The 24,434-nt window shown below is 37.2% G+C and overlaps 2 protein-coding genes across 6 annotated transcripts; one reads left to right on the forward strand and one right to left on the reverse strand.

Annotated features, from left to right (window-relative positions):
- The first annotated feature begins 992 nt into the window (after positions 1-992).
- LOC105385341 (NADH dehydrogenase [ubiquinone] 1 alpha subcomplex subunit 10, mitochondrial) lies at positions 993-3,988 on the forward strand. The gene is made up of 5 exons (XM_011555701.3): positions 993-1,054; positions 1,136-1,866; positions 2,214-2,387; positions 3,078-3,293; positions 3,821-3,988. Exons 2-5 carry the CDS (start codon positions 1,165-1,167, stop codon positions 3,923-3,925), a joined length of 1,197 nt encoding a protein of 398 aa, XP_011554003.3. The 5' UTR covers positions 993-1,054; positions 1,136-1,164; the 3' UTR covers positions 3,926-3,988.
- LOC105385342 (glutathione synthetase) lies at positions 3,846-24,140 on the reverse strand. 5 transcript variants are annotated; one of them, XM_048628114.1, is made up of 13 exons: positions 23,758-24,140; positions 22,265-22,360; positions 21,704-21,820; positions 21,088-21,254; positions 13,888-13,939; positions 13,379-13,549; positions 13,114-13,181; positions 12,270-12,374; positions 10,560-10,686; positions 10,133-10,212; positions 7,864-8,006; positions 7,305-7,389; positions 3,846-5,054 (listed from the first exon to the last, which is right to left on the reverse strand). In XM_048628114.1, the coding sequence occupies exons 1-13, from the start codon at positions 23,908-23,910 to the stop codon at positions 4,925-4,927; spliced, it is 1,494 nt and encodes a 497-aa protein (XP_048484071.1). In that variant the 5' UTR covers positions 23,911-24,140; the 3' UTR covers positions 3,846-4,924. The 5 variants fall into 5 exon arrangements, with proteins under 5 accessions (XP_048484071.1, XP_048484070.1, XP_048484072.1 ...); XM_048628113.1 differs by lacking the exon at positions 10,133-10,212 and having other exon boundaries at positions 10,480-10,686; positions 23,758-24,139; XM_048628115.1 differs by lacking the exon at positions 10,133-10,212 and having other exon boundaries at positions 10,480-10,686; positions 13,897-13,939; positions 23,758-24,138.
- Between the last annotated feature and the right edge of the window lie 294 nt (positions 24,141-24,434).

Here is a 24,434-nt window from a genome sequence, read left to right on the forward strand (position 1 = left end):
TTAAAAACAGGCTATGAATTTCCATTTTGGGTACCTATTAACCGATTGTAGTTAATGACATTTAGAAAGTACATAGGTACTTACCTATATTTTTAACATTAAAAAAAATATGATGGTGACCTTGAGCTGATCTGATGATGGAAACGGAAGGTAGTCAAGGGAACTCCTCAACGGTAGGTAAATAGCAACTACTTCGTGTTTACTACTGACTAGTAGGACTTATAGGTATCATTTGCTTCTTAATTTTGATTGTCAATTATTGCAAATAAACTAAGTATAAATAAGTAATAAAATAAAATAATGATAAAAAAAACGACTTCAAAAAACCACTAAAACGTAAGAAATAATTTAAGGTTTAGACATGGTTTAGACCTATTATATCTAAGCAGGTAAGTACTGCTTTTATTTCTTACGTTTTAGTGTTTTTTATTATTATTATTTTATTGAAATATTTACTTATATGAAATTAAATGTTTCGTCTTGCGACCAATCCATTATACAACTGAGGAAAAAACACTACGTTATAATTATACGACGACAAACACAACCTGCGCGGCACGATGTAGAAGCCAGAATGAAGCGGACGCGAGAGTGTAAACACCCGCTCGCGTGCGACGCGAGCTCGACGCGAGCTCCTTTGACTCGTGCCCCAAAAACCGCTCCGGACGCGAGCGCCGCGAGTGGCGAGGCGAGCGAGGAGGCGAGCCACGAGCGTCTGTTCACACTCGCGCCTCGCCCCTCGCCTTGTCGCTCGCCTCGCCACTCGTGCGAGAGTGTAAATGGGGTATAAGAAACATCTGAATCTGAAAAATAGTAGGGTTGCTCTGTGACAGAAACAGTGTCAAAAACAGAATATTGGTTCTATGAAGTTGTTATTTTTCTAAGGATTCATACAAGGAACATCTGAAATCAGTTCAACGTTGTCCTAACGTTGTATCAACATTGGATCAATACTCGCATAGTTTGACAGATAGAGTTGAATTTTAAAACGTCAGTGAATTGTTATGTCACAATTTTACGATCCGATTTTTCCATTATTATGAATTGATTTGAGGTTTGTATTGGCTCTATTTCTATAAATTTATAATTTGTAAACCGACGAAACCTTAAACCGTACCTAACCATCCATTTTCAGGTGTCACATAACAGTTTGATACCTCAAATATGGCCACTATAGTGCGTACCGCATTTGTGAAGATCATCAGCCCTTCGGGGGGCAAGATCGCAGCATGCACATTCATCCAAAGCCGGAACATAAACGGCAAGTCCCTCCGAGAGTCCCTGCCGCCCCGGCCCCCGAAGCCAGCGCCCTTCGACTATGTCAACAAGGATTACGGTATGATCCGTAGCTGGTTCGACAGAACGACCCACAGACTCGATGAGAACTCTAAGGTGGTGGTGGTGGAGGGTCCGGTGGCCGCCGGCAAGACGGAGTTCGCGCGCGCGCTCGCCGCTGACCTCGGCATGAAGCACTTCCCTGAGGCTACAATGGACTACCACTACATCCGGCCCAACGGCTATGACCTGCGGAAGTTCGACGATCAGATCCCGGAAGACACAAGGAGCTATGACCATGTCAACTTCAACTGTGACCCTATGCACCGCAATGCTGGCGCATTCCAGATTATGATGTACGAGGCTCGCTATGCGCAGTACATTGATGCTCTGGCTCACCTGTTGAACACCGGTGAGGGGGTTGTGTTGGAGCGGTCTCCGTACTCCGACTTTGTGTTCCTAGAGGCAATGTACTCACAGAAGTACATCAGTAAGGGGGTGCGGTCCGTCTACTACGAGATCAGGAAGAACACTATTGAGGAACTGCTGAGGCCACACCTTGTCATCTACTTGGACAGGCCAGTAGACAATGTAAGTATTTAACATAACTGTTGTCCAAAATGTTGTGGACAATGATTATGATGATGTCCAAAATTGATATTCAATGCCAAGTAAGGAGAATGTGTAAAATATTTATCTTTCCAATGTTACAGTATTACAGTGCTCCGTTAAGCAATGACCAAATACTATATACACGAAAATTATTTATTTAATTAAAAACTCTATTACCTGTATATTATACAAGGAAGAAGAGATCTGATAAAGAAAAAATGTAAATGGCACATAACAAAAAAAACGTATAAGTAGCCATATATATTTTCAAAATTAAATCACCAGTGAAACTCACCACAACAAACCTTACTCTTCACACATTACAGGTCCAAGCAGCGATCAAGGCCCGAGGCCACCCGCACGAGGTGAGCGGCAAGGCGCTGACTCCTGAGTTCCTCACGGAGATGGAGCGTCTCTACAAGGACAAGTACCTGCGGGACATCTCCACGCACGCGGAGCTGCTGGTCTACGACTGGACCGGCGGTGGTGAAGTTGAAGTGGTGGGTGTCTTTTATGTTTGCTTGCTTGGTCACATTGAGTTCAGTCACGAAATAACAAAGATAGTTATGATGTTGAGTATAGGTCTATCTGAGCTCTAATACCACATTATCACACTAGGATAGCTAACAGCAGATACTAGATGTAAGGTGCACGAAAGGAGCCTTCCCAAATGACGTATCAACTGTTATTTGTAGGTATACATCCACGCTCCCTGGGCAGTCAATGACTGATGCTATTCTGACTGGCTAATCCTTTTACCGGTTATAAACATTCAAGGGTGAGGCCAGACGAGCGTAATTTTGTGAGTTTTGAGACTTGTGAGTCGCGTATTCTGATGCGCGGGGTCGAGGGGGGCGGGGAAGTTACTCGCTCCCCTCGTCCCCGCGCATACTTTTCTGCCGGAATACACGACTCACAACTCACAAAATTACGCTCGTCTGGCTTCACCCCAAATGTATGTCAAGAGTCCAGCTATCGATATCGTACGTATCGGACAAATACCGATGAAGTGGATGCACTTGTGCTAATTAACATAATATATAAAGAATACTGAATGAGATGCATACGATGCCGAAAGGCGAACGCTTACCTAAAAAGCTATAGATGTTTAATATTGTGTTTATCACCTACATGCTTAGAATAAGCAGATGCTCCATTTAAACTTAAAAAAACCCTCAATTCCCCCCCAGGTAGTAGAAGACATAGAGCGTCTCGACTTCGACAAGTACGACGAACGTGAAGAACCCAAGATGAAGGACTGGCGGCTCCCGCGCGAGATGGAGTGGGCGGACAAGCGCATGACGTACACCAACCACAAGAATTACCTGCTCAATCTGTTCAACGTGGCCCGGACTGATGTGCCGGAGCTGATTATTGGAGCCGATGACGCGTATGCTAAGGACCAGGTGCGTTATGTTATTATCATCAGGCTCGCTATCGCAAACTTGTTTTGACAACGATTTTCGGATACAAATGTGTTGAATTTAAATGTTACTTCGTTTTGAATTCGCGATAGGGACCCGGCAGTCTGACATAGGCCTCTGCCAAGAAGCGCTTAAAACACTTGTCCTCAGAATTAGGGTTCCAGTCGCTACAGTACTAACTAGTGATATTGTGTTACGCCTTTGTGAAATGGTGGTAGACTCAGCATCGTGTATCCCGGCATTAGGTCGTTGGTCCAGTGGGCGGGAGGGTGTGCAGCATTGTCCGATTACTAGCTGACAATTATGAGATATGTAGTTAGACTCCTAAAGACAGTATCATCAAACAGGAGACCTGACTTGCTTGATTAAATTCACCATGGTGATAAATCCTAGTTCATCTTCAATCTTGGTCACCGACTCCCCTATAAAGATATGTATTATAAATCTACCCATTAAATAAAATGATATCTTTTCATTGTATTTTTCCCCATTTTTCGTAATGTTTTCAGGTGATCCACAGCCACCCCGAGTTCGAATACCTGGAGGGGTACAACCAAAACGACTCGGGACTTATGCTGAAGAACAAAGTGCCCAAATATACGGAACATCTGTAACACTGTTGTTAGTCTTAGTAGTATCTATGTAAAATTATCTAATAAAATTATTTAAAAGTTTTACGCTTGCTTATTTTATTTTGTGTCAGTGACAGATGCACTACTCAAGAGTTATATTAGGGTTTTTCACCGTATTCATCTACGCTCAAAAGTCTAGGTATAGTAGAGATCGATTCACTATACCTAAATTATAATATGAGGTAAATAAGTTGGTAGGAAATAATAATAAAACACAAAACTGAGAATAATATATTGTATTAAATTCGTCTATATTAATTATGTATAATATTAAAAACATTATAAAAACAAATCACCATATTCATTATTTTAATTTACACATACAGCACCACGCGTATATTTTCAATATTAATAATTATTAGTTCAAAGTGTTCAAACATAATACCGTAAGTAACACTTAAATTGACCATGGTATGAGTAGAAATAATAATAGTGAAAATTTAATTTGCTGCATACTTTTACTCAGGTTATAAAATTTCAAGTATCAGCTATTAGTGAATATTAGTTAAGAAAACATAGTTAATTAACTATATGAGTAAATTACGGAATGTATGTAGTATGAAATGTTATTCTATGAATTTAACATACATTTAGGTAACGGCTTTTAAGTAAAAATATTTAAGGCTCAAGAAAGCAAGTGATATTTACATAATTTATCATTCTATTTCACAACACCTTAAAATATGAACATCTATTAGATCACAGGATAATAGTCGTAGAGTCTGCGCTACCTCTGGAGTAACTATTAAGTAATATTTTCACAATTATTATCATAGCCAAAAATACCTAAAATAGAATATGAATAATTCTGGGCTTCATGCAGCCAATTAAAAAAGACAAACAAACAAAGAAAACGCTTTGACTTTAGACATTGCTAAAATTGAATTTTCGCTTTCAGAACCAATAACCGAATTTTCTTAAAATTTAGCTTATGTTTGCTCCACATCCCTTCCCTCCCTCCCATTCTCCCCTCCCAGTCCCCTACAGGTCGACTAACAGCGGGGAGTCCAGCGCCCCCAGCCCGGCCGCCACGCCGCCTTCGTTGGCGTCCGCGAGCTTCGTGCGCAGCATGTGGCCCACCTGCTTGTTGGAGTAGATCTTGTCTTTGGTCCTAAAAGAAGATATAAGTGAGTTTAAAAAAAAATTGTGTTCGTGTCAGTTTCACAATGTCCGGATAATGGCTACCGATGGAATAAAATACATGCTGTCACTCTCCCTAATTATGTTTTAGAGAGTGACAGCATATCTTGGGAGGCAGATTTTAAAAGATTGAATGGGAGATTTTCAACCATAGACAAACAACCATAGATTATAGATCACTTCACACTCAACAGCACTGCATTTTTTTTAAGATGCCGGCTAAAAAAAATGCAGTGCTGTTGAGTATGAAGTAATCTATAATCTATGGTTGAAAATCTCCCATTAGTATGAAGGGCCGTTTTCAAACGGAAGTTGAGCAGGGTGTCCACTCAGAATCCTCCAAAAAATTCCCTGACTTTTCCCTGACTTTCCCTGACCATTTCAGAAATTTTCCCTGACCAGAGATCAAAATAAACAAAAGCTTCATTTGAAAGTTTTCCGTTCATTAGCGACACTTATTTAAAAAAACTTCGACTGCGTAAAATATTTGGCTGTAAAAAGTGTATATTAAGCCAAAAGAGATGAGAGTGACTCAGGCAGATAATTTTCAACAACATGAAATTTTTTAAAAAAGAATTTCCACACAAACTTTGGTAAACAGGTTAAGTTATATGAGAAAAAAACGCGAACTTCAAAAACACGTAGAACAAAAGTTGTTTCGAGTGATCCCCTGAGTCGACCCTATTTCGGCTATGTACATCTTCTAGGGCATGCAATACCGCAATACCGAGATCCCGGACCAAAATTCACACTTTTTTCAATACCGGTATTGAAGTAATACCGGAATCGCACTTTTTTTTGGCTATAAATAAAGCTATTAAGATATACTTAGCCTTGTGCTCCTATACAGGGTGATTGGTAAGTCGATGTATTCCTTTAAATGAGTTGTAGTCGAAGGAATTTCCAGTCGATTAAACCCCATAATGCATTATCCGAAAGTCAACCATTTCTGAGTTATTTAAGTTTTAAGTTTTTTTTAAATTTTGCCAAAATTTATGTTTAAAAGCAAAATATTTCAAAAACCAATGATGTTTTTAATACTTTTTTGATTGTTTTGCATTGGTGACACCTTAGTCAGCTAATCATAATCATTGATTGCGTAATATTTAACTTAATTTAGACACAGTGCTTCAAAATAGATGAAACATTAAGAAAATTTTACGAAAGATGAAAATAAAAAGCTAATTTAAAAAAGAATTTTATCTGACGATTTTTCCGGCACTACAGCTTAAAAACATAATCAATTTATAAGCTTTAAAATGACATATTCCAATCTAAAACCGATTAAGGTATGGCCAAGATATAGCCAAAACAACCGCATAGGCGGGCAAATCTCAGTAGGGAAACAAACAAGATTTTGTTCAAATTTTAAGGATAATTTTAATGAGTGCTTTGAAGAAATACGCCTCCTCATATATTTTTTTTAAATGAGAGTTTGGAAGCAGTTAGATAATTTTTATTTTTTTATTTTTGTATAAAACTTGTCCTAACACCGTGTATAGTTATCTTAGGACCTTCAAAACCGAAATAACTCGAGTAAAGCGTGTTAAGCTTTGTAAATACCGTATTATTAATTTAAATAAAACAAAACCAAAATCAAACCTTTTCGTAGGGGCGCGATGCTTTAAAAAAATCATTAGGTGCCTCGTGGAGGAAACGCTTCTGCAAGCGCTCCCGCTGCAGTAGCAAATTATGAGAATTGATGAGTGAAATGAGCGCCGATACAGCGCGTCTGCACCAACACTTTATGTGAGGACTTATTTTTCATCACGAACTCTTAAAACAAAAGTTGTTCAGAATGGCAAGCTGACTCACACTCTTTTGAAAGAAACTTAACTAAGGGAACATTATTTTACTATTGAACAAACTATGAACTCAGTCTGGAATCTGGCTTACGAGATTTTATTTTATGACTTACATATTTTACGTTTAAAATAGAAGAAGAAAAATAATAATTAGTAAAGGAAAGAACTACAATTTTGAAAAAATATATGCTTTACTAGTCATTTTTCCCTGACTTTCCAGGTGGGCCCATCAATTTCCCTGACTTTCCATGACCACATTGAGCTTCCCTGACTTTTCCCTGACTATCCCTGACTTTCCAGAAAGTGGACACCCTGTTGAGGTTTTTTTTTCAATAGTGCTTGAACCTTAACTCGTGAGTTAAAATATATGATTGCTAACTATTTACTAAATAAAGAGCTATAACAATGATACTTACCCAATGATGACTCCGAAGATGCCGAGTTCCGACACCAAATCGACGAGCGGCGGCGGCACCGACGCGCCCGGACGCACCACGTAGCCTGCAATAGACAAGATGAGGTAAGTACAGTTAGGTTCACGAAAGAAGACATGCCCAGAAAAAATCTAGAAGTTCCCGACGTAGTTGGTTCTGTATTAGCTGCACGGGTTCTTTATGGACGTAAATAAACAAGTTTATCGATAATTCACCCGTGCTGCAAGGCCTAGTGCCTTATTACAAAAGATTGTATATTATTGCCGTCTGGCAAATAGAACCAGATGGAAGTTTTTCATTGCTAGCAAGTTTGATGTGGCTAAAGTGGTATACCAAGCCGAAAAGGGGTGATTCGGTGGGTCATTCTGTACAACTTTTGTTCTAAGACTTTTGAAAATTCGCGAAAACATAAATGTTTCTTCATAGTAAAACGTTAATATGAAGAAGCATTTTTTTTCGTCAAGTGCCACCTCCTTTCGGCTTAGTATACCCTTTTTGCAACACCCTGTATACCTATACCCTGTATACGTATAAACGTTACCTTTAACGAGCGGCGGCAGGATGCGCTCCATGAGTATGTAGGCCATGCGCTCGCGGCCGTGGCGCATGCGCAGCAGCGCGTCGCGCACGTCCGCGCCGTACACGTTGTGCCCGCCGCCCTCGCGCTGCGGCTTCAGGACGAACCTGGGGGGAAATGGGGGTGGGGGGTTATTTTCATGTTAAATGTATTTTCATACCAACTCGCAATACATACTCGTAATATGTAAGTATTCTAATAATATGGCTTTAGCACCAACCTGGCGCGGAAATAGGAGGGTGTGAAAGACAATGATTTCAAAAGGAAAGATACGAATACCTCAGAACTTTTTGTCAAAAAAAATTTGACACTTGCGCGATGGCCCTATTTTATTGATTTTTATTTATTTAAGCAAATATAAAAGACATTTAGGTTACAAATCAATAGTGCATCAGGAACCTGTTAGGGTAATTCATAAAAATTATGAAAGATTTATGAGATTTTAGGGCCAACGAGAAGGTGTCATTTTCAAGAGCGGTTGCGCCTGTCCTTACGCCAGTAATATACAGGGTGTCCCAAAAGTCAACGTCATCCTTTAAAGGGCTGATAGGTCAGCTCATGAGAGGCCAGAATATCACAATATGACCTTAGTAAAAACTCGATAATTTTCGAGATATTGACACTTTTATAAATTTGCTGAAAATCGACACCTTGGATCAGTTTTTTGTAGTTCCAACATGACTTACCCTTAATAAATTCAGTCAGATAAATTTCCTTCAAACTATTTTACATCGAGGTCGTTTTGTACTAAAATAGCAATAACTTTTTTGTTAATTGAAACAAGAGCAACGTTTCACATCATTTTGGAAACTGCATTAAATGAGCAATCTTTTCAAATAAGGTGCCAGGTTTGCGTGGTATATTTTTTTTACAGTATGTAGAGTCAAAGTTGTTTATAAAAAAATACGATTACCTTTTATGACTTTGAAAACCGTGTTTTTTTTAAACATACAGCATTACTCGATATTTTTTTGACTGCGATCAATAGCAGGGCTATACAGGGTGATGCAACACCAAACAAATTCTAACAATATGGATTTTTGTACCGGCGGCACGCAAAAAACTGATCCAAGGTGTCGATTTTCAGCAAATTTATAAAAGTGTCAATATCTCGAAAATTATCAAGTTTTTACTAAGGTCATATTGTGATATTCTGGCCTCTCATGAGCTGACCTATCAGCCCTTTAAGGGATGACGTTGACTTTTGGGACACCCTGTATAAGTCCAATCCCCTCACCTAAACTTCCTTCACACCTAAAACAAATTGATAAAATAGCTTCATTCAAAAATACATTACAAAAACATCTATTGGAAAAGTGCTTCTACACAATAGACGAATTTTTAAATGACTAATATTTTTATTTTATTTTTATTTGTAGTTATTGTATTATTATTTGACATGATTATTTTTTTTTAAATCGACATTTTAATTTTTAGATAATGTTTAAAATTAAATTTATTTTATTACAATTTGAATTAATTAATTTACTTATCTTCTATTGTTTTATTATTATTATTATTATTTTTACTATTGTTAATTATTAATATCTCATGTGTAAATTACCCTTGAAAATTGTATTTTTTAGAATTAAGTTAGAATTAAGTCCCCATTGTAATTTCAAATATGACAGCATGTTGTGAATGAATAAATAAATGAAATGAAATGAAAACCTAGTAGCGTCAGCGAGCGCCATCTCCACGGCGCGCTCGCCGCTGTCGTCGAAGTCCAGCGAGTACAGTCCGGTGAAGATGCCATCTATCGTCCAAACCTTACTCTCACCTAGTAACCACTAACAACGCCATCTATCGTCGGGGCTTCGAATCCCGCCCAGGGCAAAAATTCCTGTGATGATCACTTGTGTCTGGTTGTCGTTTATCCATGTTATATGTAAGTATCTATCTAAGTATTTGTGTAGACATATCAGCTGTCCGACACCCACATCACAGGCTCTGCCTAGTTTGGGGTCGGATGGCCGTGTGTGAGATATCCCTACATATTTATTTATATAAACCTTACACTCACCTAGTAACTCGTCCAAACCGCGCACTCGTCAGTTACAACGCCATCTACCGTACAAATCTTACACTCTTCTAGTAACCGCACACAAAGCCTAAATCTATCGTCAAACCGTCAAAGTCAAATGTTTTTATGCATCGTATAAATTTATATTTTTCTGAAGAACGTCAATTTTTGCAAACTAATCTCCTTTCGGGGATGCTTCGGGGCTCTCACCTAGTAGCGTCAGCGAGCGCCATCTCCACGGCGCGCTCGCCGCTGTCGTCGAAGTCCAGCGAGTACAGTCCGGTGAAGATGTCGCGCACGCGGCCGGTGACGCCATCTATCGTCCAAACTTTACACTAATCTAGTAACCGCACACAACGCCATCTGTCGTCCAAACCGCGCACTCGTCAGTTACAACGCCATCTACCGTACAAATGTTACACTCTTCTAGTAACCGGACACAACGCCATCTATCGTCAAAGTCAAATGTTTTTATGCATCGTATAAATAAATATTTTTCTGATGAACATAAATTTTTACAAACAACTCTCCGTTCGGAGAGGCTTCGGGGCTCTCACCTAGTAGCGTCAGCCAACGCCATCTCCACGGCGCGCTCGCCACTGTCGTCGAAGTCCAGCGAGTACAGTCCGGTGAAGATGTCGCGCACGCGGCCGGTGACCCCCCCCGCGCCCATGAACCCCTCCAGCACCCCCGGCGTGGCCAGCGCCTGCTGCACCTTCTTAGTGCCCGCTAGGTGGTAGCCGATCGACGGGCATTTTATGGCCCTGTGGAAAGAAGATATATTTTTCTTCAAATTCATAGACAGTATTTAAAATTTACAACCAGGTTAAAATTGACGTTGAAACAGAAGAATTTAGACTCTTTGCATCAGTTAAAAAGATAAAATTCGTATATCACTGTGTCAATTTTAAACCTTTTGTAAAGTGTCAAAAAGCTCTATGAATTTGGGGGTTAGATTAGATCTTAACACAATACGTATACACAGGTTACACAGCAAGATTACTAATATCAAGATTACATAAACACACGATATTAATATATTATATTTAATATGATAGACAGACAGATAGATAATCAACATGTGTATTTATCATGTTGGCAAAAGGATTCTGACTCAGCATAATACTATGATTATTATTAAATAATCACAGCGCTGGTAGCGTCACCTACCAGGACCGACTTAGTTATAAACTAATTATAGTATTATAATTATAATAGTTAATAACATTGATAATATTATTATATTAGAGGCATAACATAAGAATTATACGTTTTACATTATAAAAGATAAAATATCAATAACCTACCTATACTAGAACAAAAGTTGCAAATTATACAGCTGAATGCTGAAATGAAAATGTGAAAATAATGGTGATAAGATTCCTTATGTTATTCAATGTGATAGAATAATGCAGATTTTCAATAGATAAATAAATTATTTATGTCGATAAGATAATTTTGTATCACTTTTTCTCATCTATGATGCATTAACATTTATTCTGAGTTAATCACATGGATTCATGAAACAATTATAATAGCCCAAGGGTTTTAATGATCGCGCGAAGCACCTATTGAAAGCATTTTTTTTGTGGATTTTCTTAATGGCTAAAACTGCTCGTTGTACAATCAAAATATACTTTGGGGTAAAGAATCCTAACCCCCTCTCTGCAACTCTCAGAGACGGGTCAGGTTTCTTTTCCCGGGACAAACTGAAGGGTCGATACGATCAAGATCCGTTACATTTATGTGTGCTGTGACCTTTAGAGAGCGACCCCCCTGTTGCATACTAAGCCGAACCCTACGTGTGCAGCATGTTTTATATCTAAGTGCAAAACGAAATCAATTTTTTTACTATATAGATAATGATATATTTTTGACATTCGGATTTTATTTTCCAGCTTAGATATAACATGCTGCACACATAGGTTTCGGCTTAGCGATAAGGCTGCCTATTGTACATTAGTTCTAGTCTATAAGTATGTTTTTGAATGTCTGATTTATGTGGTGTTCATTAAAGCAATATTCTATTCTTAGTATGCCCTTTTTGCAGCTCCCTGTGTAGGTATTACACCACCGCCACCGGACGCTCCTCGCTGCGAACAAACACTGGTGACCCCTAGTACTCAGGCCCGGGTCTCCTATTTACGCCGTAGATCGCGTCCAGCGTCACGCCGTAGGCCGCGTCACCTTGCTCACTATAGAAATGTACTGATGCGGTCTCCCTCACACGCCGACGTTGGCGCGTAGACGCCGTAGGTAGGCCGTAGGACGTTGATCGAAACGTTTAGGTCAAAGTCGGACGCCGCATATAGCATAAAATAGGAGACCCAGTACTCATAGTACTCACGTGGAGCGCTCGACGCGCAGGCGGGCGTCCCACTCCCGCTGCGTGGGGTACTGCGCGGGCTCGTACCCGGACCGGTAGTACACCACCGCCACCGGACGCTCCTCGCTGCGAACAATAATACTAAACTATAAAACTATAGCACAAAACAAAACAAAACTAATATAATACTTGTCCACGACACAGGCCTAGCCTAGTGTGGTAGCCCTTGCTATATCACCACCTTTAAATTGTTACCAAACACTGCAACCTATACTTTTTGTATCGTAATCTTAAATTTAAATAAATATTTTTCATTTTTCAATAATATAATATAAATTATTTATTTCCAAAAAGATACATTTCTTAAAACTTACCTTATTAGCTAATATTTTATGAACAACATGTGTACAACAATGGCAAGTTAGTAGCATCTGCTGCTAAACTAGGTGTTAACCTGTGTTTCAGCTCACAGCGAAACTAAAAGGCTTTACCACAAAAACTTACAGTATTTAACAGATGTTTAGCGCTGTCAAATCAAACGCCTACGAAATCTGTCAAATTTCGTTTTGAATATATTTTTTAACATTGTTTAAAGTTTTTTGTAGCACAGTAATAGTTTACTTAAAACTAGAGTTTTAAGGTTGCCTTGAAAAAATAGCTTTAAGAGATAAGACCGCCATTTTTGTACATATGTGTTAGTATTCAAGTTATGTAAGTTATTTTCATGCGTGTTTACCAATAAAGAATATTCTATCTATCTATCTAATGTCTATTGTTTTATTTCAGATACTGGGTCACTTTTACCAAACGCTAAACGTAATTAAAATTGTATTCAAATTTATCTGTTAAAAATGGAATATCTTACATAATCAGTTGCTTCTTGTCGTTGAGAGAGCTCTCCTCGTAAATTTCGTTCAGTGTTTTCCTGAAAATCTGAAATAAAAAATAAATGTAGGCATTATAATGAGGATGAAAATAAGGGAAAATAAATAGATTTCATAAATATTTTAGCCATGGAGATTGTTCATTGGACATTCTACAAAAACTCCTTGTGCAACTTTTGAAAAAAAGCACTGGTTTAATTATTCTATTAAGTAACATACACGGCACTAATAATAAACACAACCTACCGTGATATCCGGCCTTTTCTCAGCAATCTCAAACTCGTGGAAGCGCTGGTCGCAAATATTATACGAGACTTCCTCAACCACAAACACCACCACGGCGTTCGGGACACCAAAGAGGTCATACGCGTCTGTGATGCCCGTACATAGGCCGGAAAGAGCGCGGTTCTCTGGCATCTGCGAAATTAAAAAGTCATGATGCCGTTTTGTTTTTTTCCGAGAACTGTCAAAATTAAGAACAGCCGGCAACTGACCTATCAAGTAAATCCATTTTCGGTATTAACCTGTAGCGTTACGTGAATTAAGAAGAAAACAAATCTGTGTAGGTATTTTCGACGTAAAATATTTTTTCATCTAAGCATGTAGGTGCACGGTACAGTTTTAAGCAATTTGAAGAACCAAGTCCAATATAGTTCATATCATATTCATTCAGGAGACCCGTGCCCCAGCAGTGGCGACGTGATGGGTCGTGATGATGATGACTATGTGAGTATAAATGAATGTATTAAACTCACACAACTTACGTTTTTCACGATATCACCATGGCCCAACTGTCTTATTATGTAGCTGAAACATAATAAAATTCAATTTTAACATAAATACAACAAAAAAATATTAAGCTACACTGCTTACAATGTAAAATGACATGCTACATACACTAACACAAACCACGATGCCGAATTCTGAAAGCGCAAAAAGTATCAAAACCATAAATTATTTGTTTAAAATTCGATTTTATGAGTGTTTTCTTGAATCTCATTTTCGAATGGTAACATTTTTTGTTTGACATCGCTAAAACAAAATTCCTGAGCCTTCAGAATTGATATAAATATTTACACTATCGAGCATATACAGACACACTCCAGAGCATGCATTCATTTTATTCTAAAGAAACAAAGCACATCAAAATATAACATAGAGCCCAACATGCAATGACATTAAAATTAAACAGGTACCGTTGCACAATGCAGATAACAAAATTGAAAATTTTGAACATAATCGAAAGTGGACACGACCGCATATTTTGTAACAAAATGTGTACAATATGTTAAAATATTTATTTTTTTTTACTTTTGAAATTGGCATTTGGAAAAAACGCTATACTTAATTAATATTTTATTATTTTGCAAAACCTTTTTTTATTTTAATTCTTATTGTTTTTTTTATATTTACCTACTAATACATTTATATCTGTGTTTACACCATGTAAACACATATTTTTTCACATTGTTACCCAAATATTTTTTACAAAACTTTGTGTTCTAAACCAGATTAAGTAACAATTAAAATTTTTGATTGAAAGATGTGTACCCTAAGCCAAACCCAGCAACGACTGGACAGAATACACTGAATCACATTTAAACAACAATAATAACATTTAAAAAAACCGACACTGCATAGGAGTGGTCAGGGAACATCTCTCAAGTGAATTGCAAACTAAATAAAAGCTTTAACTAAATAAAAAAAATTAACGCAACAATTTATACTACGCTTCTATTGAAAAATAAAAAATATTGAAAATAAGTCTAAAACCCAAACAGTGCATATAGGTACTAGAAAAAAAAGCAGAAGCGTGCAGAAACACTCGACAAACATACATCACTAGAGTGAGATGAGTGAAGGAATGACTGAAAAGCGTGCAAATAAAAAAAAATAGCAGTCACATGAGAGATATTTACTGAACAACTGCCATGGCGCGACGCTGGGTTAGAGATGTATTTTCTAAATCATTAGGCTTAACAAATACCTGTCTATGCTATCATGGCAGTATAGCAAGGGATCTGACAGCTCATTAAATATAAATAAATCATAGATGGGTCCCCTTTTTTATTGATTTCATAAATCAATGTATGAATAATTTTTATGGGCGGTCAAAAAGTCTCCCTAGTATTTTTTTTACACTGTCTTTAAAAGGACCAAAGATAAGTTATTATGTACTTAAAAAAAGTGAATACAAATGATCAAACAGTTTTTTTAAACACATCTCAAAACCTCGTCGAGCGCAGGGCAAAGCAACAAATGGGCAGGTCGGTACCGATTCAAAGTGGGCAGATGCGACGTGATAGCGCCAAAACTCGAAGCGATCGTGTTAAACTCCACTTGTTTCAACTTGTTGTTGTCTGGCCCGTGCATGAGGTAGTCGGATCGGAACAGCCCGAGGGTCACAGACTAGAATGTAAAAATGCGAGTCTGTGAGATTCTGTCCAATCTTCCGTGGAATGGGAAAATTGAGTTGCGACTATTCCATTCTCTGTGGGGGTGTAGGTACCTGCACCTGGCTCTCTCGAATGGAACCTTAGTGCATATTCCCAAGGTCGAAACTGCCTTCCTAAGCTTGGACGATTTCCCACCACGCTGCCGCTGGTCCATTGTGGGTTGGTGGGTTCATATATCTAGAGTTGCGTCTTCTGAGGGTAGTTTTTCACGTTCACTACCTACTGTTCTTAGTTCAGGACTCTTACACTTATCCTTTGGACAGGATAGTCCTAGATACTAATCCATAACCTCTTTATACCGGCTAAAGCTACCTACATAATTATATTATCGCTGGATTGAATTTACTTAAGTACTCACAATCACACACACTGAAACAGGCATTGATTTTTTTGTTTTGTGTGATATGCTCTTATCTAAATTACAGTCGTCGAAATATAATAGGCCCGTTTGGACAGCTCCAAAATGTTTGGGATGACAGCTGGTGTCAAACCTAAATCATGAAAAATCTAAACAATAAGCAACTTTTGGTGCTTTAAAGTTCTTTTTTCTTTCGGCCGTTGAATAATAAGCCAGATTATGTGTCTTTTTATGTATTTCATCAAGTAAATCAAGAGTAAATAGCAAATTTGTGTAGCTGTCCAAACGGGCCTATTATATTTCGACGACTGTAGCTAAATATTCTCATAGACGCCTTATTACACTAATGAGATGGTTGAGAGATGTAATTAGGGAATACAAGCCCGGGATCCCGTTCATTTTCCAGTCCCGAAATTTTCGGGATTAAAATTTGCCAATCCCGGGATTTTCGGGATTGACAAAAAAGGATAAGAAAATGCATAAGAACCCAGAGTCCAGACCCAGGTAACATATTTCTTTTATTTAACCATGTGTGTGGGACCGTGTGTTGTGGCGCTCCTTGGGAGAGGCCTATGTCCAGCAGTGGATGATTATTAGCTGATGATGATGATGATGATGAACCATGTGTGTGCACCATTCTTCGTAAACTTAAACGTTAACAATTGTACTTAAACGTTAACAATTGTATTGTACTAGATATAATAAACTAACTAGATATTATACAGATGTATATAGATGTATAGGTATAAAGAGGTTGGAATTGCAAATACATAACCAAACATAGAAGTTCCTATCTTTATTTTAAGATAATTATGATAGATTTTGTGTAAGATTAACAAAATGTATTTAATTTTAAGTAATTGTTTATCTTTTTTTAAGAAGTCTATTTTTTGTTCAACTAAGTATCGTCTGACAAAGTTAAATTACAAAAACTGATAAACCTAAAAATTTGATTCGCTAGACGTGTTTTTGTTTGTGACCCTGATCCCGGGATCCCGGGATTGTCTTCATCCAGTCCCGAAATCCCGGGATCCCAAATAAAGGCCGGGATTGTATTCCCTAGATGTAATGTGCCTATGACTTGCACAGTATCGGCAATCTAAACAAGTATAAGTGTAGGTAGGTACTTACATAAATGTATGTTTAAAAACATCGTTAGCTCGGTAAGAGAGAATGTGAAGACAAATATTAGTGAATGAGCTATTCTTGACAATGGTTGTGTTGACATACATACATAGGTACATACCTCTAATAATTCGAATTAGTTGATAAACAAAATGACCGACAACATAATAGGTATATAACGTAGGCATTTATTCTTACTTGTCGTGGATTTTGAGCAATCCTGGAGGGTCTTTTTATTTGAATTAATTTCAAAACTAAGTTATAAAATAAAACATACTCAATGACAAATGAAATGTGGCAAAACCGGGTAGACTGTAGACAAACTAAAGCGTTCATTCCATCACACAACTATAAATTTACACGCTACTTACTCAACCTGTCCCGTAGTAATATATCATTAATGGTAGGATTAATAACAGGACACTGTTTCGTGAATAAACACTTATATATCATAGGTAACTCAACTAGTCCCTTATGTAGGACATGTAAGGAAGTAGATGAGACGGTTGAACACATTCTGTTAGCTTGTCCACCTACTACAGAAACAAGATTATCTATTCTTGGACCAACAGAGCGCCTATCTCAGCTATTGGAACACCCAGGCTTGCTACTCCAGTTTACTCGGGAGCTAGGCTGGCTGAGCTGAAATCAAGGGGATATGTACAAAGGTTCCACTCGAGAGAGCCACGTACAGGAACTTCACCCCCTACCAGAATAGAATAGAATAGAATAGACTAGACAAATGAAATACTTACAAGCAAACATGATTGATTTCGTAATTCAACCATTTATTTTGGCCGTAGCTTATTTGTTTAATAGTATTTTAATTAAAAAGAAACAAGATTGTTTACATTTTTCGCCAAATAAGAATGAATACAGTATAGCAACAAACCTAGAACCATACAGGCACATACATTATCATGGTGTTGCGATAGTAAATTTAATAAGAAGATACAGGGATGGCCAGTGATAAATTTAAAAAAATCACAGATATTATTTTTTTTGAAATATTTCAAAAAATCTTTAATATAATTTTTTAATATAAAGTTAGAAGTCGGGTTTTTTTTTAAATAATAGTAGTGTTCAAATGACCACCGTCGCGACTTCGGCATTCTTCCAAACGAGAATGGAAATTTTTCAACACTCTGTTGCAGTTGCATATTGTTATTAACACTATATTATTTATTTATTTCAAAATCCCGAGTTCCGACGTTTTATTAAAAAAAATATTATTAGGAATATGTCTCTTAGTTTTTTTTCTATGAATTTTTAAAATTTAAACTTTTCACTTGCCCACCCTGTACTAGAGTTGGCATATAAAATAAATTTAAACAGTATTGAAATCTAAACGCAAGTCTTTGCGACAATTTTGACAAAATACTCTTTTTAAATAAATAATCCGCTGCTAAAGTAACCTGACCCCTGTCAGTAGCCACTAGCGACACCTGTAGCAGTAATTTCGAACTTTTAATATTATATATAAACACTCACACCCCAATGTAATAGGGGGCGGGCCTATTGCCGTTTTACGGGCACATCCAAGACCCGAGAACAAATATATGTGTTTAAACAAATATCTGCCCCAGCCGGGAATCGAACCCGGAACTTCGGCTCAGTAGTCAGGGTCACTAACCACTACGCCATCCCGTCGTCTCATCATCATCATAAAACACAATGCCTTTATAAAATAACAGCTGAGTTGCTCAGTATTGCTGAGCTGAGTTGCTGCGTTTTTGACGTTTTGAACAGAAACCGTTTCTTTTATGGTATCATGTTTATCTTATCAGTTATCACTAAAACACACTAACAATTTAGTGTACGTGTGCGTTCTTACATGCAAGGCTAGTCATTTCAAACCTTACGATATACGAACAAGATGCTGTGTCACATACAAAAACAAAGCAAAAAAACTGTCCGTATTTTGTTTACTGTCAACTGTTTTAAGTTCAACTTAGGGTCAATTCAGACGTACCACAACCACACCACAGCCACAACCACACCACAACCACGCCGTGTGGTCGGGCGTATATTTTGTATTGACAATGAATAATCCAATTTACATGTGCCACATTTTGCCGTTGTTATCGACCACCTGTGTAATACGACCACATCGCAACCACAACGCAACCACATCGCAACGGCAACCTGTTCTCCGTATTAACTGCACACGACGACGTGGTTACCACATCGCAATGACAGCGACAACGCAACCACATCGATATTTTGTCGCTGCCACAACGCAACTGCAAAAAGCCGCTGTCACACTATTCACACGTTACCACAGCTTGACCACATTATGTCGCTGCGACGTGGTGTGGTTGTGGTACGTGTGAATTGACGCTTAAATAATAACAACCATTGTACCAAAGAAGTCACAAATCTTCTAACTGAAATAATTCAAGACAAGAGCTCAATGGTATCTCAACTAAATAAATTGTAATCTCAATATGAATACACACGTCCTCGCGTTAAATCAATAGATCCAAGGATCCAAGGTAAGTTTTCAATGAAGTACCTATCTCAACTATGTCGCTACCTATCCATAAATATCATACCTACCTACTTATATATTTTTTCATTTATATTTGCACTTGACTTCAACATACCATAACATACCTACCTATTTATTTAAAAAGTGCTTATCATTGTGAGAACAAGATATTAAAGTATTTGTGCACGTTAACTAAATAAAAAAACTTGAAAATGACTCATTCAACGATGACTTATCATATTATCTCATTCATTGATCATTTTGGTAAGATTTGCGAGATTCTGTGCTGTTTATTACAGTTATTAATAAACCATTTATTGTTGGATTTTATAAGTTGTTATTTAATCAATATTAACTTATCTATCACCCAACAAAATTTTATTCGTTTTAATGCAAAAGCTAATAGTTATGTAACTATTAACTATGTAAGTAATAATAATAATTTCGGAGGGCTATTAATCTATTTAACTAACCATGCAGACATGACTACGATTACTATTTAACTAGGTAAGTTGTATTAATTATTAACCATTTACAGTCTACATTCAAACTAATGTTAGTGTTATTAAAATAGTTTTTTGCCACTTAAAATAAATGACCTGATTTTTAAGAATTTTTTATTGTTGCTTCGTATCACAATGTCTAAATTACGGGCGACTCTATCACGGTATAGCAGCGACCCAATACACTATAGCTACCCGCTGTTTTTGAACTATTAAGTCTGCGGGTACGAAACTTGCGACGGGCGGAGCGACGACGGCGGGGCGGCGCGGCGGCGGCGGGGCGAATAAATAATAATAATAATAATATGATAATAAATCGAAAGTATGATACGACTATTTTTTTAGAAAACACGACTATTTATGACCATTCAACGAATATTTTTTGGCATGATCAAAAATAGTTTCTATTGAGTTTAAATTTTGGGGGATTGTAGCTGGAGGGACATCCCGTTTCGTGCCCGCAAACCTAAGGTACTTGGGCTAGTTAGCGCCGCCAACTGAAACAAACATTGCTTCTGAAGGTTTAAAAATGCGTTTTTTTAAAGTGTGAGGAAAATCTGTTCACCGTCCTAATTCCAGTTTTTCCTATCGTTTCCGCCAGAAACAGCCGTTTTTAGCGTTTTTTACATGAACTTCTACATGAGGTAGGTTCCAAAAATTAAAATTCGCCTGAAAAAGGCGCGAAACGTGGCATTTTTGGGAAAAACGCTATTAAATGGTAGTTTCTTACATACATTTTACCTTAAATGTGGAATAACCATATTATATTATAAGTACTTACGTAGCTTTTTGGTGTTTTAAAATCTAGACTCTATCTAAATCTAGTTACTAGGTATACTAGAATTAGAATGGCACTAGCATGACGGGCAGATTCTCCTCATAATTTATAAAAACGATTTTTTAAACAGAAGTTCAGTATGTTTTTAATTTCAGTTGGCGGGCGCTAACTAACCCCTTGTTACCCGTTCAGTTCAAATTCAAAGCCTTGAAAAACAGACTTGTGATACGACCAAACCCTGTACCTCTGTATTTCCCTCGACACTGGCCCAAGATGGCCGAATCCGGATGCGATGCTGTTGATTTCGACTTGTTTCCACGAGCAATACGGCTTGTGTTGCGAGCAGGGCTTCGTGTGTGGACAGCGTGTATCCAGCATTATGTCTGAACGCAGCATGCCTAACGATATCGGCTAGCCGGAGGCAAGACGCGATTGTTAATATTTAAATGGAGGTATGCGACCTTTTTTGTAATAGGGTGCACTACTCTTTGTTTGCGAAGGTATTAAAAAGTTACCATCCCCCATGGTGGCTGTTTAACACGTCTTCAGTAACTCGTGTTGATTAACAGAGTATATCGTTGGTAGGAAGCATGAATCTAAGTACACAATCCAAATCAGAAAATACACTCGCGAGCAATAAAAAAGTTCCAACCACAAATGGCCTTAATTTTTTTTACATTTCATTTAAAATCTGAACACAATATTAACGTTTTTTGGCGGCGGCCCGTTAATGAGTAACTTGGTGCTAAGTCACTGGATTTTTTTCATTGATCGCGAGTATATTTTTGTAATGCAATATGAAGTAGATGACACTGGTATGTTAGAGCTGTGTTATTATTATGAATGTAATAACAAAGTACCTGAGCGATTCCTTCCTCCTTTACTTTGACCCATATGTTGTAGAGATTAGCCGTGAACTCGTCCACTTCAAGTGCGTTCTGTAGCGTCCGTTGTAGAAAAGCTTCATCATGCGCTACCTAAAAAGAATTATATATATTTTTTTAAATAATATGTGAGGACATCGCCAACCATCCCAAATTAGGCAGAGCCTTTAATATGGGTATTGGACAGCTGATACATCTACACAAATATCAAATTCATTCCACATTCCAGAAATCAGACCCCTTAGCAAGAATTTTCAACGTGAAAGTGAAGTAGAATTCATCGAGTAAGTTTGTATGAAAATATGAACAGCGCTCCTGGTGGTCGGTAGCAGAATTAAAATTCATCGAGTAATTTCATGTCACGTTCACGATGAAAATTCATGCTAAGGGGTAAGATACAATTAAAGATACTTCTGTCTGACTGAGTATATAAATAAATGGATTGCTGGGAGCTGAGTGCTAATAAACTAAGTAATATGTGATATGAAATGCGCCCTGTGCTAGCCATTCAGGTATCATAAAAAAACTTTTACAAACCTTATGCATGAGTTCATTTAAAACTGTTTGTAGTTCAATGGCTTTGTTGAATTCCTGTCTTGGAAATGGTGACGGCAGCAGCACAAATGGGGCAAACTGAAATTAATACATTGTGTTAGGTTGTAATATTGCAAGCACCTGTTTACATGATTGCTTCAATAAGTATTATATGCTAAATAGTTTTAGTATTAGTTGGTGTTGTACCTATTTTTCTTTTTGTAAGAGCTTACAATCCTTAATTTTTTATTCTTCATGTATTATATTTCCTAACAGAGGTCGCTTCTAAATTACTCACTGTTTTTATAATAGTGGTTACTTAGTGTTAGTAATAAATAGTTGTTAGTGATCTGACAATTATAAAATAAAATAGTAGGTATATTTAAATAATCAAATTCTCCCCAGCAGAGATTGGGAATAAGTAAGTAAGTAAATAATCAAATATCCTTCCACCCAAAGGTTGTCTTCAAAAAATCACTTTAAGCAATAAAACCCCCATTTTTATACATATAATAAATAAATAAATAAAATAAATATGTGGGGACATCTCACACACGGCCATCCAACCCCAAGCTAGGCAGAACCTGTGTTATGGGTGTCGGACAGCTGATATATCTACACAAATACATAGATAGATAGATACTAAATATAAATATCAACACCCAAGACCCAAGTACAAATATCTGTCTTTAAACAAATATCTGACCCAGCCGGGAATCGAACCCGGGACCTTCGGCATAGCAGTCAGGGCCACTAACCACTACGCCATTCAACCGACACACCTATGGTGTGTATGTTAGTACACAAGTTTTGTAATTTATTTTCTGTTTGTGTACAAATAAACAATATTAATTAAATTTATAATCTGAAATTATTATTATTCTTATTTTTTATATTGTATTTAATCCTGAATGTATGTATTAATTTGATTTGTGATAAATTGTTTTTATGTTAATTCTTGTGCTCGTTGTTAATTGTATTGTTTTTTGTTTATAGAATTTTATGACATGTACTGAATATGGATCAAGTTATCTGAAATAAATGAATTTAATTTAATTTAATATTCTATCAATCAATATGCTGTTTGAAAACCTTAGATGTGTATCAGTAAGACCTCTGTGATAATTTGTTCTGCTGCAGGTAAAGGTCCCCATTACATGCTGAGGTTAGTGTTGTGGACCAACAGTCAGTACAGCATGTTTTCACCCCAATGTAAAATGATAATGTTAAGATCCACTGATGGTTGACATGAAAAATGCTAAATCAAAAAGGCTTGCTCATACATATAATATAATATACATGTACCTACCCATAAAAAAAAACTACATCTGTGAATTATTGTACATTTAACACACAAAATACATTAGCATTTAATTGAAGATTGTAATGTATGATGATGATGTGACATATTTAAATAAAAACATTGATTCCTATTTATATTCCACCTAAGAGCTTATAGGACCGAACTGTTGGTGAATAAGTGCTCTCCAGCATACCTGTATGGCATCTTTGGTAAAATGATTCTTGTCACGCATCCCAACTCCATGCATCAGGGCCCAATCCTTAGCCTTTTCAATTATTTCAGTAAGCGCCTTGTCTTCCAAAGGCAAAGGTATACAGGGAGCCAACCGTGGTTCAGGCTGAGACATTTTGCGGCAAATAACACGGCAGTCACGGTACACAGATGAAATTATTCTGACAAAAATTTTGATAGCACGATACCACGATAAGCAGTGAAATGATAATGAGAGAATAAGATTCAATAGTGATGATAAGATAGGGAGTCCGGCAGTTTAATGAGATGATAGATAAAAGGAGTCCGGCTGTTTTACAGAATTGCGGAAAATGGAATGAAAGGATTTGTTTTGTTGTTTGAGAGTTTGACATTGACACTAGGGATGTCGAAATAATATCGATGTATCGATATATCGATATATTTTTATAAATCTATCGATATTTTCTGACGATATATTGTAAACCGATATATCGATGTATCGATATAAATAATCAAGTATCGAAAACATATCAAAATCGATATATTTTTCATTAACAATACCCTTTTGTTTGCGTCACAACGCAATGCGGCGATGCTAGCTCGCAACCGTGTACCGAGCGAGAGTGTAAAGGGGTCATCACACATGTCAATACACGACACTGGCACAAAGTGAAAATA

Source organism: Plutella xylostella, chromosome 20, assembly GCF_932276165.1.
Source record: "Plutella xylostella chromosome 20, ilPluXylo3.1, whole genome shotgun sequence".
Lineage (NCBI taxonomy): Eukaryota > Metazoa > Arthropoda > Insecta > Lepidoptera > Plutellidae > Plutella > Plutella xylostella.

Excerpts from the sequence above, each read along its gene's own strand:
- LOC105385341 (XM_011555701.3), top strand. The coding sequence starts at position 1,165 with ATGGCCACTATAGTGCGTACCGCATTTGTGAAGATCATCAGCCCTTCG. Across the intron at positions 1,867-2,213 it reads TGGACAGGCCAGTAGACAAT|GTCCAAGCAGCGATCAAGGC; the intron begins GTAAGTATTTAA and ends CACACATTACAG. Across the intron at positions 2,388-3,077 it reads GCGGTGGTGAAGTTGAAGTG|GTAGTAGAAGACATAGAGCG; the intron begins GTGGGTGTCTTT and ends ATTCCCCCCCAG.
- LOC105385342 (XM_048628114.1), bottom strand. The coding sequence starts at position 23,910 with ATGTCTCAGCCTGAACCACGGTTGGCTCCCTGTATACCTTTGCCTTTG. Across the intron at positions 21,255-21,703 it reads AGGAGGAAGGAATCGCTCAG|CCGATATCGTTAGGCATGCT; the intron begins GTACTTTGTTAT and ends GCCTCCGGCTAG. Across the intron at positions 7,390-7,863 it reads CCTGCCGCCGCTCGTTAAAG|GCTACGTGGTGCGTCCGGGC; the intron begins GTAACGTTTATA and ends TGTCTATTGCAG.